This window comes from Camelus bactrianus, chromosome 5 (assembly GCF_048773025.1).
Source record: "Camelus bactrianus isolate YW-2024 breed Bactrian camel chromosome 5, ASM4877302v1, whole genome shotgun sequence".
In the NCBI taxonomy this organism is placed as follows: domain Eukaryota; kingdom Metazoa; phylum Chordata; class Mammalia; order Artiodactyla; family Camelidae; genus Camelus; species Camelus bactrianus.
In genome coordinates, this window is record NC_133543.1 from 39,772,660 (window position 1) to 39,790,609 (window position 17,950).

Here is a 17,950-nt window from a genome sequence, read left to right on the forward strand (position 1 = left end):
GTAATAAATATAATATTCAAATAGAAGTGACAATTGCCTCAAGAGAAACAGAGTGCTGTACAACAAGGTAGAAGGGAAAGATTACAACCAGATTGGAGGGAGGAGATTTGTACTTAAGCCAGGCTGTATGGAATATATGACCATTGCATTGGCCTCAGAATAGAGTGGATTTGAACATGTAAAGGAAGTTTACCAAGGAAAATTCAAGTGGTAAATGGATGTGAGCAAGTGTACCAAGGCGGGAAAGTGTGAAGCATTTACCAGTAACAGCTAAACCCTTTAAACACAAAGAAATAGTTCAAAGGAATGGAGGAACTCATTGGGTAGCTCCAGACCACTGATGCCGAGATAAAAAGCTGGAATGTATTTCTTAAAATAGGCTTTTGATTTAAAGTGAGACATGTGTGACTCTTTCTTTCACTTGAATAGGTAGAGACCATTGTAGGCTTATGACTTGGTCTCAGGGAATGGAGAGGCCCAAGGAGAAGAAGAGAGACAGGGACAGCAGGTTGGTGGAGCAGTCAGGCCACACGTTTGTTGCTTAGGTTTGCAGTTCTATGTGGGAGTGGTTCGTGGCACCCCAAATTACAATAGTAACATCAAAAATCACTGATCACAAATCAGCAGAACAAATGTAATGATAATTTTAAAATTTGAAATATTGTGGGAATTACCAAAATGGGACACAGGGACACGGAGTGAGCAAATGCTGCTGGAAAAATGAAGCTGATAGCCTTGGTAAACACAGGGTTACCACAAACTTTCAGTTTGTAAAAAACACAATATCTGTGAAGCTTAGTAAAGCAAGGTGTGATAAAACAACATATGCTTAATAGTCAGAAAAGAGCAGGCCGAAGGCAAAAGAATGAATGCTATACCACAATGAGAAGAAAGGAGATATTCTTTTCTCTGAGACGAGAGGAAGGAAGAGGCCCTGAGAAGATACATACACATACTAATGCAGAGTTTAGATTTCATGATTGAGGGAGTTTAGATTTTATGCGTTGCCTTAACCATCAGTTTCTTGAGAAGAGTCCAAAACTTTTGGAAAAGATTCAGTTAAAAATGAGACAGTTGAACAAATAAACAGAGATAAAGGGATTGTTAGCTGTTTGTGGACTAAGCAGAGAGTCAATAACATGGACAGGTAATGTGACCAGATGCTCTCAGCTTCAGTGATTCTCTGGGTCTGGGGAACAGAAGTTGATGAGGAAGGGTAAGCTGACCCAGGCAGTAACATGTATAAAAAGAGAATGGGGTCAGTAAGGCAAGGACAGACAGTCTAGGGTGCTGAGCTAGGTGTTCACTGACATGGCAGGACCTTGGAGAGGGAGTGGAGGAGGGAAGCAGTCAGTTTCTGGAGGGGGTTATTCTGCGAGAATCTGGAGGAGCTAAGGGACCATAATCACGAATGAAGGATAAAAAGTGACTTCCATAGGATTGAAATAGGAGGGGTTCAAAAACAGATAGTTGTATTCAGAGAGGCAGATTTCAGAATTCAACATCTTGGATCTGAAGTAGTTTTAAACGATTTTGAAATCCAAAGTGAGAGCGTGTATGTGGGGAGCTAAAATGAATTGAAGGACACTCAAGACTTTTGTTTGAATGATTAACATCAACAACAAAGATGTACTACCCAGCTTTATTAACTGTTTATAATGTGCCAGGCTCTGTGCTGAGTGCTTTACGTCTATTTACTCAATTTATCTTCACCTACTTACTGTGTGGTAGGTAATAATCACAGCCATTGGGGTGATTATTTTTCCCCCCTAAAATTCATTGAATTGGTTGGTCTATTGGTTGGTCTAACATTGTATAGACATAGCCTTAAAAAGAAAATAATCACATCAGCATATCTAAATAGTTCATGGGGGACATTACAGAGCAGTTCACTTAGAACAACATGTTACATAACACTGGCTGTGGCTGTGGCTGTTACTTAAGGCACAGTCTCTGGACTGTTTGAGAGAGCTAACCAATTTGCAAGTACAAAAAAAAAAAATCTCCCTAGGAGCATCTGTCTTCAGAAAAATACAGGATTTTTTTTTTTGAGAACTTGCAAATTTTAAAAATGTTTTTGTTACTTTTCAAGGAAAAGTGAAACTTATTTGAGTCATTCTTATGGTAAATATATAATTTATTGTCACCATGTAGTATATACTTCTCAAATATTTGTAGGAATTATGATCAACTGAAACTCAATATATGCTTTTAAGTTAAATGCATTAGTTATTTATTAGTAAATAGAGAAGTGAACAAGCACTCTGAACTGATCATTAAAAATGCATCACTTAACATTCTTAAGTGCTTAGTTGCATTATGATAGGATAATTGCAGCAATTTTTATTCCTCATTCTATTAAATAGACTATTCAGAATTGTAGTACCTTATACAGTTATTTCCATGGAGTTCCAAAACCCGAATCAGGTGAGGGTCATGGCTTAGCTGCCATCTGCTTAGCTTTGTTAGTGTTTCTCATTATAACTCAGTAGGTCAGTGTTAGTGTTCATGACAGGAACCCAGCAAGACGAGAAGTAATGAAACAGCTCTGAGACCAAGCGAGGCTCTGCTGCTCCAACTGATGGACAGTTAATTACCCGAGTATAAAACAGTGAGAGCACTGGGAGAAATAGACAACTTTGCAATACGGTAGATACACAGGTACAATATTATTGGTGGTTTTTCAGTGAACTACACTGTTCAATTAGAGGCCATGAGCTATCCTGTGGCAGAAGAGGATATAATTTTGAGAAAAACAAAATATTTGGTTTTCTAAGAATCTCAGACTACCCTTGAATAATGCAAGGGTTCATCTGAGTAAGATTACATTTGGCCCTCAGTATCCGAGGTTCCCCTACATCAGAGGACTCAACCAACCCCGGATTGTGTGGTACTGTACTATTTGCTACTGAAAAATATCTGCATGTAAGTGGACCCGCACAGTTCAAACCCATGTTATTCAAGGGTCAGCTGTACTTGGAAGAACATTCCAAATCTAAGTTACTAGATCAGTGTTTCTCATCTTTAGCAGCACATTAACAATCAACTGGGAACTTTATGCAATACCAGAGGTCTGGCCCCACTCCAGGCCAGTTAAATCTAAATCTGCAGAGAGTAGTACCCAAGCATGGAAATATATTTTTTAAAGGTGCCTCAAGTGCTGCTAATGAGCTACAAAGATGGAAAACCTCTATTCAAAAATAATTATTACTGGTATAGATTCATTTGTGGATAACTAGAACTTTCTTTTTTAGTTTCAATTCATACTACTTATACAGAAAGACTTGCATAGTTCACACATTGACCACTGACTTTAATGTTTTCAAATTAATTAATATTTAATTATTCTTTTTAAAACCTAACACCTAACTTTTTAGTTTCTGTAGAGAAATTTGGGATATGAGAATTAAAAAGCATTATTTCCAGGAAAAAATTTTGGAATCTGTGCCAAATGTCCTTCTAAGCCTGTGAATAGTATGCAGGATTTATGTTTATCCATAGGGTTATATGATTAATTCTGTCATTTTAATTAGGTAGAGAGAAAAATAAACAATTAGCTGTAAAGCTCTCATGGCACTTACGATACGCATGTAACTATCATTAGATACTTATTACCGATAAACATTTTATAGCATTTAATAATTTTCATATTTAATGGACTATAGATACTTTCATACAGTCTCTTTCCATAGGTTTCTAGAGTTCACATTAAAATAATTTATAATTTGGTGACGAAAGATCACAATGTCTAGTTTCATGACCAGTTCATCTCTTTAAGGGTAGTGCCAAGAGTAGTGCCAACTTCTCCTCATTATGCCTTTCAGAAAGAATGTATATGCCCCTGTCTTAAGTGGCCAGTGTTCCTTCCTTGTATCGATTTGATCACCTGCAAGAAAAACATAGACTAATCTAAATTTAGTTTTACAGAAAATGTGAAATAAAATGCTATTTATTCATTTTAAAACCTCTTACACCTTGGCTTTATGTTTCCGGTTGGAGATTTTTCATTACTATTTTTTTTTTTAATTTAAAATGTCTCAAAAATATTTGCTATAGTTTCATTAAACTCCACACATTGTTTTCAAAAGATATTCTTTTCTTTTTGTTTTTTTCAACTAGGACCCCTACTATGGCTGGTGGCCTATTTTCTATTGACAGAAACTACTTTGAAGAGATAGGAACTTACGATGCAGGAATGGATATCTGGGGTGGAGAGAATCTTGAAATGTCTTTTAGGGTAATTGATTTTACTTTATTTTTTGACTCTGAACATACTATGCTATAGCATGCACAGACTCAGTAATTTACTGTCATATCTTTTTTTGTGAAGTGATGCAAATTACTGATCAGTCGGTCATTTTAATACTTGTTTAGAAGCTCTGCTTGAGTCTTTTTGCATGCAGTATTTACTGTGAAATGGGAAATTAGAGGCATTTTAAAAGTTTTCAAAAGTAATTCTTTTATACATAGTACAAAGGCGTTAGGGCTTTCAGCTTTTGAAATAAAGAAGGGCTTTATTTTTTAAATAAAGCATTACCCTATAAAATCACTTTGTGTTTTTGAACTAAAACTTGGAAGTGTCGTGATATCTGAATTTGCAAGTGCTGCCTGAGGTTATTCTCCAGTAGCTTTAAGAATAACCTATGATCAAAAGAATTCTGGATAATTCAAGTAGCATAACTGTTTTCACAATCATAGACATTATTGTGTGGTGAATCAGTTTGAATAAGGCAAATGCACTTGTTAAATGGCCTTCCAAGTGAACTGAAGTTAAGGATTAATCCCACATATATCTAATACTAGGAAGCATATGAATAATTTAAATATTTGGTTATATTCAAAAATATAAAAAAATGGGCACATAAATGTGCCTCCATGCTAAGAAATGATAAGGGCTAACATAATGGGGTTTTTGTTGTTGTTTTCCGTATAATTTATCATGAACGATTCAAAACACTATCGTTTTGCTAGCATTATTTGCACAATAAAATTATTAGAGTTTAGATATATTTATCAATGAAGTTCAAGAGTTATGCCTTTTAATTTCTCATTTAGAAAGTAAACTTTGTTTTTCACAAGCATAAGTATATTTGATGTTGTGTAAGAAAATGCCAAAATTTGAGAATAAGAATTACTTTGAATTTATATAATGTGGAACTTAATGAGTCTTCGATAATCTGAATTATTTTAGAAGCACTAGACTGTCCTTGCTATACAAATTTTTGCCTATAAACCTTATAGTCTGATGTCTGAGAAGGTCATTAGTTAATGGAATTTTATTCTTCCCATGTTTATACTTATAGTTGGATGGAACTTGCCCCACAGGACTTAGTAACATACTCAGGAATATCTTCTTTTCATCAAGCGCATAATATATCTTTTTGCACAATCTCTGGGGACACTTGGGGACCCAACTTTTCACTCAGTGTAGCTGTCAAAGTGCAGAATATAAGAGTGGACTGTTTAAAAAATAGAAGAAGAAAAAAGAAAGAAGAAGGGAAAGGAGGGGAGAAGGGAAGAAAGATAGCATATTCAAAAGCTTAAAAGTAATTTTCTCTTACCCTTAGATTTAATGAAGAGCATATTTAGACATTCATTAACCCCTATTCCTTGGATGCTGTGCTGGGAATTCATAAGAAAAAATCAATATAGCATTATTGGTATTATCTAATGACCCTACTGCCTACCTTTCTTTCTTTCATTTCCAAAATTCTTATTCTCCTCTTTTCTGCTCACCTGTTAACCTTGACTCTCTGCCCATGGATTCCCCTTACTTTTATCACATAGCTCCCAGATCAGATGGATACTGTTCATCTAACTGATTGAAAGGTATGTTAGGAAGAACTTAGGGAGGAATGTGTTAGGAAAGAATTTAGTGGAATAATATGCTAACCCAGGAGAACATTATCAGGAAACGCAACAGAGATATTAATGTCTCAAACAGGAAGACTTGAGAATATGGTATGTGATGCAGATACCAGGTGGACAGAGTGAATGCAACTAGTGGCCATAGGAAGATCAGATCACTAGATAATAACACAGGAGGTTTTCTGTGATGAGTTGTTTGAGATTATTTCATAAGTGACTGCTTCTTAATTCATGTTTTACTTTCCTACCTGTGACATAAATATGTGTTTAATAGTTCATATCCTAGCTGAGGAAGCTATTGAGTTAGTGAAAACACTGGAATAGTACATTAGCAAAAGGAAGGCACTCCCCCTTTAGGTAGATTTCATGAAAAGATGCATGACTTAATGAGATGAGAATATATTAGGGATTTATAACCAGAAGATGTGTGTCTAATATCCAGCTTAATTATTATACAACAAACATATTTTAATTATGTAATATGTCCTTTACACTTTCCAAATACTGAGGCTGCAAAAATGAATAAGGCATGATGCTTTTACTCTAAAAGAAGCACATCTCAAAGGAGAGATACATAGATATTATCGACAGCAGAAATGACAGTTTCTTTTATAAATTTATGTCTGAAGTTTTCTTGCCTCTGTCATGTTAGTATAGGCAAATCACTTAGCCTGAACTATGAAAAGGTTATTATAATAATAGTAAAGTTATAGTTATTTTAATCTATATAGCTCTTATCTATGTAGATTTGAGGATAAGTAAAAAACATAGAAATAGTAAGTGCCTGCAAATATTAGTATTCTGACTGGCCTTAAGGAAGTTTAAGCCGATCCAAAGGAATACGCTTTTAGGGATTTATTTATGTATAACAGTATCACTTGATGTTTGATGACTAGAGTATTGTAAGTGCTGACAGACCTTGAATATCTGATGAAAACTATAGACATCCCAAGAAAGATGCATCAGTCTCTTACCCATAATTGATTTGAATACAGTTTCCAAGGGTTGAAGAAACCCTTGATGTCTCTGGGTAAGAATTCTTGGCATTAAATAATAGTGACTTCTAATATTTATAGAGCTAGTAAGTAGAATAGTTAAAAATTGAGCCCCAGCATTCTGAGACCGGTGGCTGTGATGCTGACTGCTGTACTGCTGCCTCTCCCAGTAAGGTCCATCCCTCCATAACATGGCAGTCCTGACAGCTTTTAGTGCTATCTGGAGAGAGGGGAGAAGCTAACATGCAAAAGGGGTCTTCCTCTCAATGCTGAGAAGGCTGTCTCATGTAGTGATTTTATCTTCTCCTTAGAGGCGTTAGCCCTTTATGGTAGGTGATGCATGTCCGATAGCAGTGAGAACATGCTGAGGTAGATTCTAATGCTTCTGAAAACTTAGGCTCAGGATTGTTCTCTATGTCCTTACACAAAAGTAACCAAAATAACATAAATCCTAAGACATAAATGTTAATTTCTAACTGATAGTTATTGATTTCCTACTCAGTAGGTGCAGGGCATACAGTTGTGAACAAGAGAAAAAAATGAGTGTCTTTGTGGAACTTATACTTTTAGTGAAGGAGACAGACAATAAAAAAGAGAAGTTAAATATATTAATGTACTAGTGATGAGTATTAAAAAAAAAAAACTAAGGAAGGGAAGAGGAATACGAAATGGTAGATGTCGGAAATTGGTAGGGGTTGAAATTTCAGACAGGAAGAACTCATGTATGTGTGAGAAAATGACCCAAGTTGTAGGAAAAGTAAAAAACCTCAAAAAACGTAGAGGTCTCATTGTTCAGTGCTCACTTAGGACCAGCAATGGTGCCTGCGCCCTCCAGCCAGACTGATTTGTGGGGCACGGGGTAGAGTAAATATTGGGAAACTACATAATATGCTTCAAAATAGCCCATGGAACAAAAAGAAGTCAAAAGAGTAATAATACTTTGAACAGAATGAAAATAAACACAAAGCATATCAATGTCTGTGATGTCACTAAAGCAACACTTAAGGGGAATTTGTAGCACTAAACATCTGTTATTAAGAGAAGAAAATATGAAAGATCTAAACTCAATGACTTCAGCTTCTACCTTCAGAAACTGGAAGAAAAGGGAGGAGAGTAAACCCAAAGTCTGTAAGAGAAAGGAAATAATAGAGATCAAAGCATAAATTATGAAATATAAAAGAGGAAAAGTTTAGATAAAAGCAATTAAACCAAAAGCAGTTCCCTTGAGAAGATTTATACAACTGATAAATCTAACCACACTTCATAGGAAAAACAGAAGACACAAATTACCAACATTGGGAGTGGTAACAGTCACATCATTATGGATCTACAGATCTTTAAAGGATTAGAAAGTAACATTTTTTTACACTGTTATGCTAATAAACATGACAACTTTGATAAAATAGATAAGTTCCTTAAAAGACACAAACTATCAAAGTTTATAGGAAGAAATAGATCAACCCAGTAGTCCTACATCTAGTAAAGAAAGTAAATTTGTAATTTAAACACACTTTTCACGAAGGAAACTCCATTGCTAAATGACGTCACTAATGAATTCTACCACATATTTTGGGTAGAAATAAGAACAATTCTATACAAATTTCCAGAAAATTGAAGAGGAGATATTACTTTGCAACTCATTTTATAAGGTCATCATTTTCAAATAGCAAAACTTGAGACATTACAAGGATAGAAAACTATACACCAATGTTCCTCATGAACATAGATTCAAAAATTCTTAATAAAACTTTAGTGAGTCAATCTTCTCAATATGTAGCTGAATATGCAGCATGACTAAGTGAAGTTCATCCCAGTAATGCAAAAAATGGTTTAACATACAAAACTCAATCAATGTAATTCACCATGTTAACAAATTAAAAAAGAAATATCAAATGATCATCGGAATAGATGCCAGAAAAGTATTTGACAAAACCCAAGTTCTATTCCTGATTGAAAAATAAAAAGCAAGAAAAAGCCCTGGCAAACTAATTATAGCAGAGAACTTCCTCAACCTAATGAAGGGCTTGGCTAAAACAGCCTACATTATACTTAATGTTGAAAGAGGGAACGCTTCCCCAAAGAGCAGGAAAAGATAAGGACATTGGCTTTTCCTTTTTCTGCTTAACATTATGGTAGGGTTTTTAGGCAGTGTAATATAGCAAGAACAATAAACAAAACATTGGAAAGGAAAAAGTAAGAGTGTTGTTCCAGATGGCATGATTATCTAGAAAATTCAACAGAATGCATTAAAAAAAAATCTACCAAAACAAAGCAGTGATCTTATGTTTGCAGGATACAAGAATACTACAGTCATTGAATTTCTCTATACTTGTAACAAACAATCCAAAGTGAAATAAAAAGTCAGTTAAAATGAAATCAAAAATATAAAATAGTAATAAATCTGACAAAAGATATGCAAATGCCCTAACTCTGAATACTATGGTATATTGCCGAGGGAAATTAAAGAACAACTAAATAAATGGAAAGATATACACATTTATGATTTGGAAAACTCCATATGATATTAAGATGTCAATTCTCCCCATATCAATATAGTTTCAATGCAATACTAATCAAAACCCCAGTGGCCTCTTTTGATAGAAATTGACAAGCTAATCCTAACATGCATCTGGAAATGCAAAAGACACTGACTTGCCAAAAAAGTTTTGATAAAAAGTTAAAGAACTAACAGTATAGAATTTCTAAATGTATTATAAAGTTATAATAATCAAGACTGTGTGGTATTGGCATGAAGACAGACAATAGAACAAAACTGAAAATTTGAAAATGCACCCACAGATAAATGAACAACTAACTTTCAAGAAATACACAAAGGCCATTAAGTGGAGAAAGGATAGTATTTTCAATAGTGCTTGAACAACTGGATATCCACGTGGAAAAAAATATTTTAAATCCATACCTCACACTATATAAAGAGTTAAAAGGTAAAACCTAAAATTATAAAATTCTAAAGAAAACATAGGAGAAAATTTCTTGTGATCTTTGATTAGGCATCCCATAAAAGTAGAAATCAATAAATTGGACTTTATCAAAATGAAAAACATTTGCTCTTCAAAGCCACTATTAAGAGATTAAAAGGACAAGTCACTGACAGGAAGAAATTGTTAGCAAGTAATATATCTGATAATGCACTTTCCTTCCAGAAAAAAAAATCCAAAAGACTCTCAAAACTCAGTAATAAGAAAACAATTAACCCACTGGAAAACGGCTCAAAGATTTGAACAGACTCTTCACTAAGGAAGGCAGATAGATGTCAAATAAGCACATGAGAAAATGTTTAACATTATTAGTTATTAGAGAAATGGATTTAAAAGAATGAGACTGCACTACACATCTATCAGACTGGCTAAAATTAAAAAAGACCACATTGGTGAGGATGTAGAAGAGCACATGCAACGGCGGTGGAAATGTTAAGTGGTACAATAACTCTAGAATATAGTTTTACTATTTCTTAAACAACTCCTAGGTATTTACTGAAGGGAAAGGAAAACATGTCCATGCAAAGAGATGTACAGTAATACTCGTAGTAGCTTTATTTGCAATAGCCAAAATAGAAACAATGCAAATGTTCATCAAAAGGTGAATAAACTATGATTTGTCCATACGTGGAATTCTAGTCAGAAAAGTGAATGAACTATTGATAGATCCTACAACATTGCGAATCTTGAAATAATTATGAATGAATGAAACAAGCCAGATAAAAAGATAACATACAATATGAATCCATTTATATAAAATTTTGGCAAATGCAAACTAATCTGTGAATGACAAAAAGCAGATAAGTTTTCTAGGGACAAGAGATTGGGGTGGGAGGGGAGAGTTGGAGGGAAAGATTAACAAGGGTCATATGAAGACTTTTGGGGTTAATAGACTATTCATTATCCTGATTGTAGTGACAGCCTCACATTTTTCACATATGCCAAAACTTATGAAATGGTACAATTTATATATATGCAGTTCAGTGTATGTTAATTATACTTCAATAAAGCTGTTAAATGTTAAAACACACACAGACAACCCAGAGGCATCCTCCAAAGAGAAATAAATGAAATACAAATGTAATTGATGGTATCTAGTCAGCTGTAGACCTCTATACTTGAGGCAAGATTCTCATTACATTTTAGTCCAGTTACTTTCAATACCCTGTTGATCATATTCTAGCAAGCTACCTCAGGAAAGCTAAGGGGATTCAATAAGACAACACTTACTGAAGTTTGTTTTAAATAAATGCACCATACTATGGAAATATTGATTTTATTATTATCTTTAAAGAAATGGGTTGTTTTGTCAACAACCAAAATTTTAATTAACAGGATTGAATTTACTTTAAAAGCTCCAATTTTCTTTCTTTCCAAATCACAGTGAAAACAATCTTTATCTGAAGAAATAACCAAGTGAAATGTCTCATGATGTGAAATCCATTTGTTTCTAAAGTGTGCAAGCAATGAAGTTGAAAAGAAGTGACAGCTGACATAATAAATAACGGAGGAACAAAAGGCAGACTATCTCATTGAGCAGAATAGCATGGTAAATGAGACGAGAAAGTTTGTGGACTTTTTGGGGATTGTGGTATCCAGGTGTTTGAAAGTATCAAAAGAAAGTAAACAATTTTGTAGACATGTCCATGCAGATCAAATTTTGACAAGTGAACATGTTAGTCCTGATAATTTGTTAGACAGAAATCAATCTAGACAAGAGTCTAGTTACTTCCCTTAGAACTTGTTGGCCTTTATTTAAATTTAATTCATGCAAACTGAGCATAGTGAATTGTCTGCCAGTTTATAAAACTTGACTGTTTTTGTTTTATTTGGCCAGTCATAGAACCAGCCTATAATAGAAATCTTTTAGTTAACTTACTCTAATGAAGTTCAGGTGTCAGCCACAATTTTGGTGGAGATAGTTTTGTGGAATACTTTTCTTTAAATATGATAAAGCACTCTCTATGTGATAAAGCACATACAGATTTCTCAGCCTCTTTTTTTCCCAAGATTTATTGACAAAAACTGTATATATTTGAGGTTTGTGACATGATGGTATACATATATATTGTGGAATGATTACCACAATCAAGCTACTTAACATATTCATCACCTCATCTAGTCACCTTAAGGTCTACTCTCAGCAAATTTCGAGTATGTAATACAACATTATTAACTATAGCCACCAGACTGTACATTAGATTTCAGAACTTATTCACTTTGTAACAGAAAGTTTGTACCTTATTAGCCTCTTTTAAAAAAATATCTAAAAGAGCATAAACTTAAACATGAAAGTCTAAGAGACCATGTTCATGCATAGCCTCCAGAAAGAATATAAACCAGTACCAGTGGTTTATATTAGCAGACTACTCTCTGGTTACCTATCTAGTGCAGGATAAACCTTAAACACATTCCAGATGGCTTGAAATTTTTGCTTCTGTGCTTAGAATTAGATTTTCTGGCATTTGGGCCACCCCTCTACCTTAAACCATCGTTTAAACATATCTCTTTAATGAGTCTCCCTATTCTTTGTTTAATTGAAATTACAGAATATTTCTGAGTAAGAGATAGCTGAGACATTATGTCTAATATTATATATTTTTAAAGCATTGGGTCAGTAGGATCATAAAATGATATTTAATTAAGGTGTCTATAAAGTACTTTATTTTTCCAAAACAAATGGGTTAGAATTTTATTTTAAATGTTAACCGTAATACACACCTGATTTTCTCTGCTCCCTTAGAAAACACAAGTGAAGAATAGGAAAATTAGATAATCAAATTTTAGGATAATTTTAGAAGATGTTCACAGAACTTGTTTCACTTTTAAAATTATAGTAGCGTAAGGCTTGGTAATTTTGATAACTATACCTCTTCATTTAAACTTTCTAGTTCACAAAACCAGAATATGAGAACAGACGTGTATTGGTCAGTCATGCACGTGATGCTTCACCTCGTAAACATACACTATGTGGGCACACACTGTTTTTAAGAAACATAAGGCATTGTAGGAGACTCAGGTACACTAGAACTTGTTATAAATCTCTGGTTCTCTTTTATGGTCACTGAGTTATCTCTTAAATGATATTCTTTGAAAAATATTTTTCGGGTTGTTTGTACCACTCACAATTTAGTGACTTCTTGAACTAATAACATTCACTGCTTTTTTTGTGTGACCTCACAAAGTCTTATTATATGAGTGTTACTTTGAGAATGTAAACATATATTTGTCAACCTGCAAATATACTCATCTAATATCCAACTTATTCTGTTTTCTCTCTGTTTATTTTATCCATTTATCTATCATTTATCTATCTAGTAATCATCTGTCTAGCTACCTATTTATATAAATTTATGTGAGTGTGAATAATTAAATATTCATGAAGACCCAGAATGCAGGTCTAATTGTAGTTATCATAAAGGATATAATGTGATAATAAATATATGGATTAAAAAAGTTTATAGCATAAATAGTCTATCTCAAATGAGGGTGGAGAGGTACTTAGCAGATATCTTGGAGAAACTGGGACTCAGATAATTAAGAGAAATAGGGAACTAGGAAACTCTGAAGATGGATAGGAATTAAATGCATTGAAAAAAGAAAGAAATGGAATGAAAATGATACGATAATCTTTTAAATATACATTTTTATTTCCATTAATATATAAAGCAGAGGTGAATGATATTGTTACAGGATTTATTAAGAAATATTCATTGGGAATAAATTTTATTGGATGATCATTCTAAGTTTTTGTTTTATCTTCTTGGATTAAACTATTTAATGGAAATAAAGGAAAATGGAAGAGAATCTATTGATTTCTACACCATGATAAAAACATTTTGGACAATGTTGTTCTTTAACAAATACAGGTACATTTCAAAGATACTAGGCAGAATTTCCCTGTATATAGCAATAGCAATAATCCAGATGTACCTAGCTTTTTACTGAGTTTCAGCACATTAAGAAACCAACAAACTTTATTAGAGATCAGTATCTGAAATATCACTTTTGGGAAACACACTCCAATTCTGTGACTGTTTTTTGATCCCTCTCTGCTAATGTGCAGGTTTCCATACGTAGGTAGTCACATTAACTATAAAAATCTTTATGATCCTTCTGATTCTTAAATATGAAGGACCTTGATTTAACTGTTTGCATTTATGGCAATAAAATGAGCTTTTTGAAGAATTTAATGCTCTCAGAATTATGGCACAGAAAAGTTTGACACTTTCTGTCGTGGCCAATTTTTACTAATGCTTCCCATTAAGTGTACTTAATCTTACAAAATAGCACTGAGAATTAAGTCAATTATCCTGCTGATTTACATTTAAAGTGCACCTAAAATATTCTGATAATGAAATGTTTAACTTTCTTTTTGTATCCAAATATGTGCTGCAGTGAATTGACCTTGAACTATTTGAGCTATTTATTTTACAAGTTAACATTCCATTTTTTTTCTTCATGGAAAGGAAAAGTTAAAGTAAATAAATTCCAAAAACATTTCTAGTTTTGAAATTTTAAGAATCAGTTAAAAATACTGGATTTGATTAAATGAGATAAACCTGCCATTAAATTCAAATAAAATTTGCAAGTAAATTTAGTTCAGAGAATTTACTAATTAATTTAGAGATATTTGTCAGTAGTTGGACATAACAGATGTATAGAAGACCAGTCCCTGGGTTCATGGAGCTTATGCTAGAGGGAGCTGATAGACAATAAATGAGTAAACAGAAAAAAGGGTCTGTTAATTTCAGATGAAACTGAGTGCTTTGAAGAAAATAAAATGAGAGCCAGAGTGCTGGGTAGAGTTGTCAGGGAAGATCTCTAAGGAAGCATTTTAGCTGAGACCAAGCTGACAGGAAGAATCCAGCTGTGCAAGGATTTGCCAAGGAGAACATTCAAGATAGAGCATATTGGGAGATGGAATATTACATCTCTCATTCCAAGTCTACAGAATCACAAACATCCTAAAGCTTTGGGGGAAGGAAAGCTTTCTTATTTAAGAGTTAAGAACAATTTATTTGTCCAAAACAATATTTGGTTGAATGAACAAAACACTTCCAGGTGTTTATTCTTTGATGAGACTTTACATTTGAATAGTTCTTTATAGAATTCTTTCACACATATTACCATAATAGATCTCAGTACTGATTAAATATATGAGGAGACTTTTCCTCCCATTTATTTGGTTTTAAATTTCATGCATTTGTAATGTTAGCATTATACTTCAGATTACCTCTCTGTAGCAGTCAGGTATCAATCTACCTTCATTTTATTTATCAATCAATACAACTAATTATATACCTAGACCTGCACTGGACACTATGGGTGGTATGTCTGTCTATAAGATGTGCTCTTGGTCTCGTCAGTTTGGAGAGTACGGTATAGTCTAGGTGTCATTTCAAGGTGCAAACATAAAGCACGCTAAGTTCAAGGGATAGATTCCTGTGATCTAAGGTAGTCAGGGAAGAATTTTTAAATTAGAAATTCAAGGGTCTTGTTTTGTAGACAGCAGGAGAGGAGCAGGAGCTAGAAATTGGTGGCATGTCAGAGCTCTGCTCCTGTGTTCTTCCTTTGTGCTTTGAGCCATATACCTAAGTTTAGGCTAGAATGTCTGGTCTTCTCATTTTTTTTTTGTTTTCCCTCTTGAGAATTACATGAATAACATATCACTAAACCATTAAATATATATTTTTACCAAACTAGGTTTCAAGTGACAGAATTAATGAAATATTCATTAAAAAGACAAAAAATTGAGACTATTATTTTCTATATTGCTATATTTGATCTCTTAAAGATTTCTAGGACAAAATTCCAAAACTATTGTTTCTATATATGTGCAGTTAGGAAACCCAGTGCACCCTGCTAATCAAAATTAATGCACTCAGAATCAAATTCATGTACTTTTTATTAAAGAGCCAAATATAAATCTCTATGGTAACTACTGCAGTAAATATGCAACATCTTAAGCTATGATTATACTGTCACTCTTAGTGATGTCTGTCTTAAGTACATGACTACCAGTCGTTTCACTCTTGCTCTAGTCAACCAGAAATGTAGTTAAAAAAGGAAACCAATTATGAGATTTATTTAAATAAGGCTGAATGGTTTCAGCAATAACCGAATCTAGATACCAGAAATGATTCTTTTGAGGAAAGACTTTGATCCAACTGTTCAGAATTTGAATCAATGAAATTGAGTTTTAAGTACCATTGAAAAGGTGGTTGGAGATTTTTTAAAGATTTTTAAAATTACCCTTAAAAATATATCCAACTTAACAATTTTCACTATTCTGCAAAAATTAAAACTTGATGGGTTAAAAATTCTTGAAATATTTTATTGTCAAACTAGCCACTGGTTTACACTGTAAGTATGCTAAAATTGAAATCAAAATTTTGGTGTAGCCTTTCTCTACTGCCACTATGATGTTCCTGAATATTAAAACACATTTCTGCAAGAGCTCCTTTGTTGTCAAAGATTTGACTACACTGTACTACTCATTTTATTATTTCCTAGTCCAGCAATATGCAATCTCAATCTTGTATTTTTCCTCTATTATAATTGGTCAACCAAAATTCTTTATTTATATTTTTAAATTTTGTATTTTAATTGGTCAACCAACTTTACATTCTATATTTTAATTGGACAAACAAAGCTATTTGGGTTTGAGAAATCATCATAACTTCTGGAATTCCTGAATTAAGATAAGAATCTATAAATAAATTATTTCAGGGTGAAGTGTCCCACACTAATCCTGTAATGATGAATGGTAATGAGACCTGATGAAAGGCCAGTGCTCCTTGATCATTTCTCTGGCCCTACAAGACAAGACCCAGGGACTACAAGCTTGCTTTTCATGTTTGGGGAACAGGATGGAAACCCTTGACTCTTTAAGGTCATGGAAAGTTAAAGGTGTACCTGAGGAAGTTGGAGATGTGTTGCAGAGTGGAGGCAAAGTATAAGGAAAGTGACAGATTTGAGAATTAGCATTACAGAACTTATAATTAAATGAGAACGTGAGTATGGATGTTTGCCAAGAAAGACAACACGGAGGGCAGAACAGCAAGACATGTCCTTAGGTAGCACCTACATTTAGGGGTGGGAGAAAAAAAGAGTGAATGCTAAGTCAAACTGTCAGGGAAGAACAGATATATATATAGATAGATAGATAGATATATCTCAGGAAAACTTCAAATGTTATGGTGATTGTCAACAGTGTCAAATGCTGCAGAGAAGCGAGAAAGAATAATGAAAGCTCATAAAAATATTCATGTGCAGTTTCAGATGATAGAATCAAGATACTAGAATATAAGATGTTAAGAAAATTGAATTGCAAAAAATATGTAGAGGAAAGAAGTCCTCTTTAAGAAGTTTCCCAGCAAATGGGACAGAAAAACACATAGTAACTTAAAGGGTAAATATGATCAAAGTAATTATTTTATATTTGTTATACTTTTATCATAGGGGGTAAATTAAAATGCAAGCTGATAAGGAAGTATTTTTTTTTTAAATCTAGGAGATATTGAAAAAGAAGGAAGGGACAACTGATGAGATAAATACCTACAGATGTGGAAGAATATTAGAGAGAAAACCAAGTGCACCTGTGTAACACTTTTTCATTTACAACAGAGTTGTATGCTCATTATTTCACTATGTTCTTACCAAAGCCCTTTGGATGAGTTATTTTTGTCTTATTGTATAACTAAAGGTTTTGAGTCTCAAAGAGACTAAGTCCATATGGCTGGAAGCTGTCAGGGCTGAACGTCAAACCACACCTTCTGCTCCCAGTCTGGACTCCTCTATTTGAGTTCACAATCCTAAGGGCAGGGTTTAAGTTTGGAGAGGAGAGTTGACTCGTCTTCCTAAAATGGAAAGAAGAAACTCAGGCCATATGAGATGTCTCAAGGTGGAAATGAATGGAAAGTCAGGTCAGCTGTTTTTGAGCTCAAGAAAAGGGGAAAGCAAAAGATTATCTACAGAGAGGATGGGGTTGATATTGGGAGCTTGATAAGAAGTGAAAGTTTTGGACTAAACACAGCTTCTTAAGCAAGCACCTGAATGAGCATTGGTGTTCTCTATGAAACAACC

At 33.8% G+C, this 17,950-nt stretch overlaps 1 protein-coding gene across 5 annotated transcripts in view; it reads left to right on the top strand.

Moving 5' to 3' along the window:
• Nucleotides 1-17,950, top strand: part of GALNT13 (polypeptide N-acetylgalactosaminyltransferase 13) — a 462,125-nt gene that overhangs the window by 302,265 nt on the left and 141,910 nt on the right. For all 5 annotated transcript variants that reach the window (XM_074363678.1, XM_074363673.1, XM_074363674.1 and 2 more), the window contains exon 8: nucleotides 4,120-4,237. In XM_074363678.1, coding sequence (XP_074219779.1) covers nucleotides 4,120-4,237 — 118 coding nt within the window. The remainder of the gene's footprint in view (nucleotides 1-4,119; nucleotides 4,238-17,950) is intronic.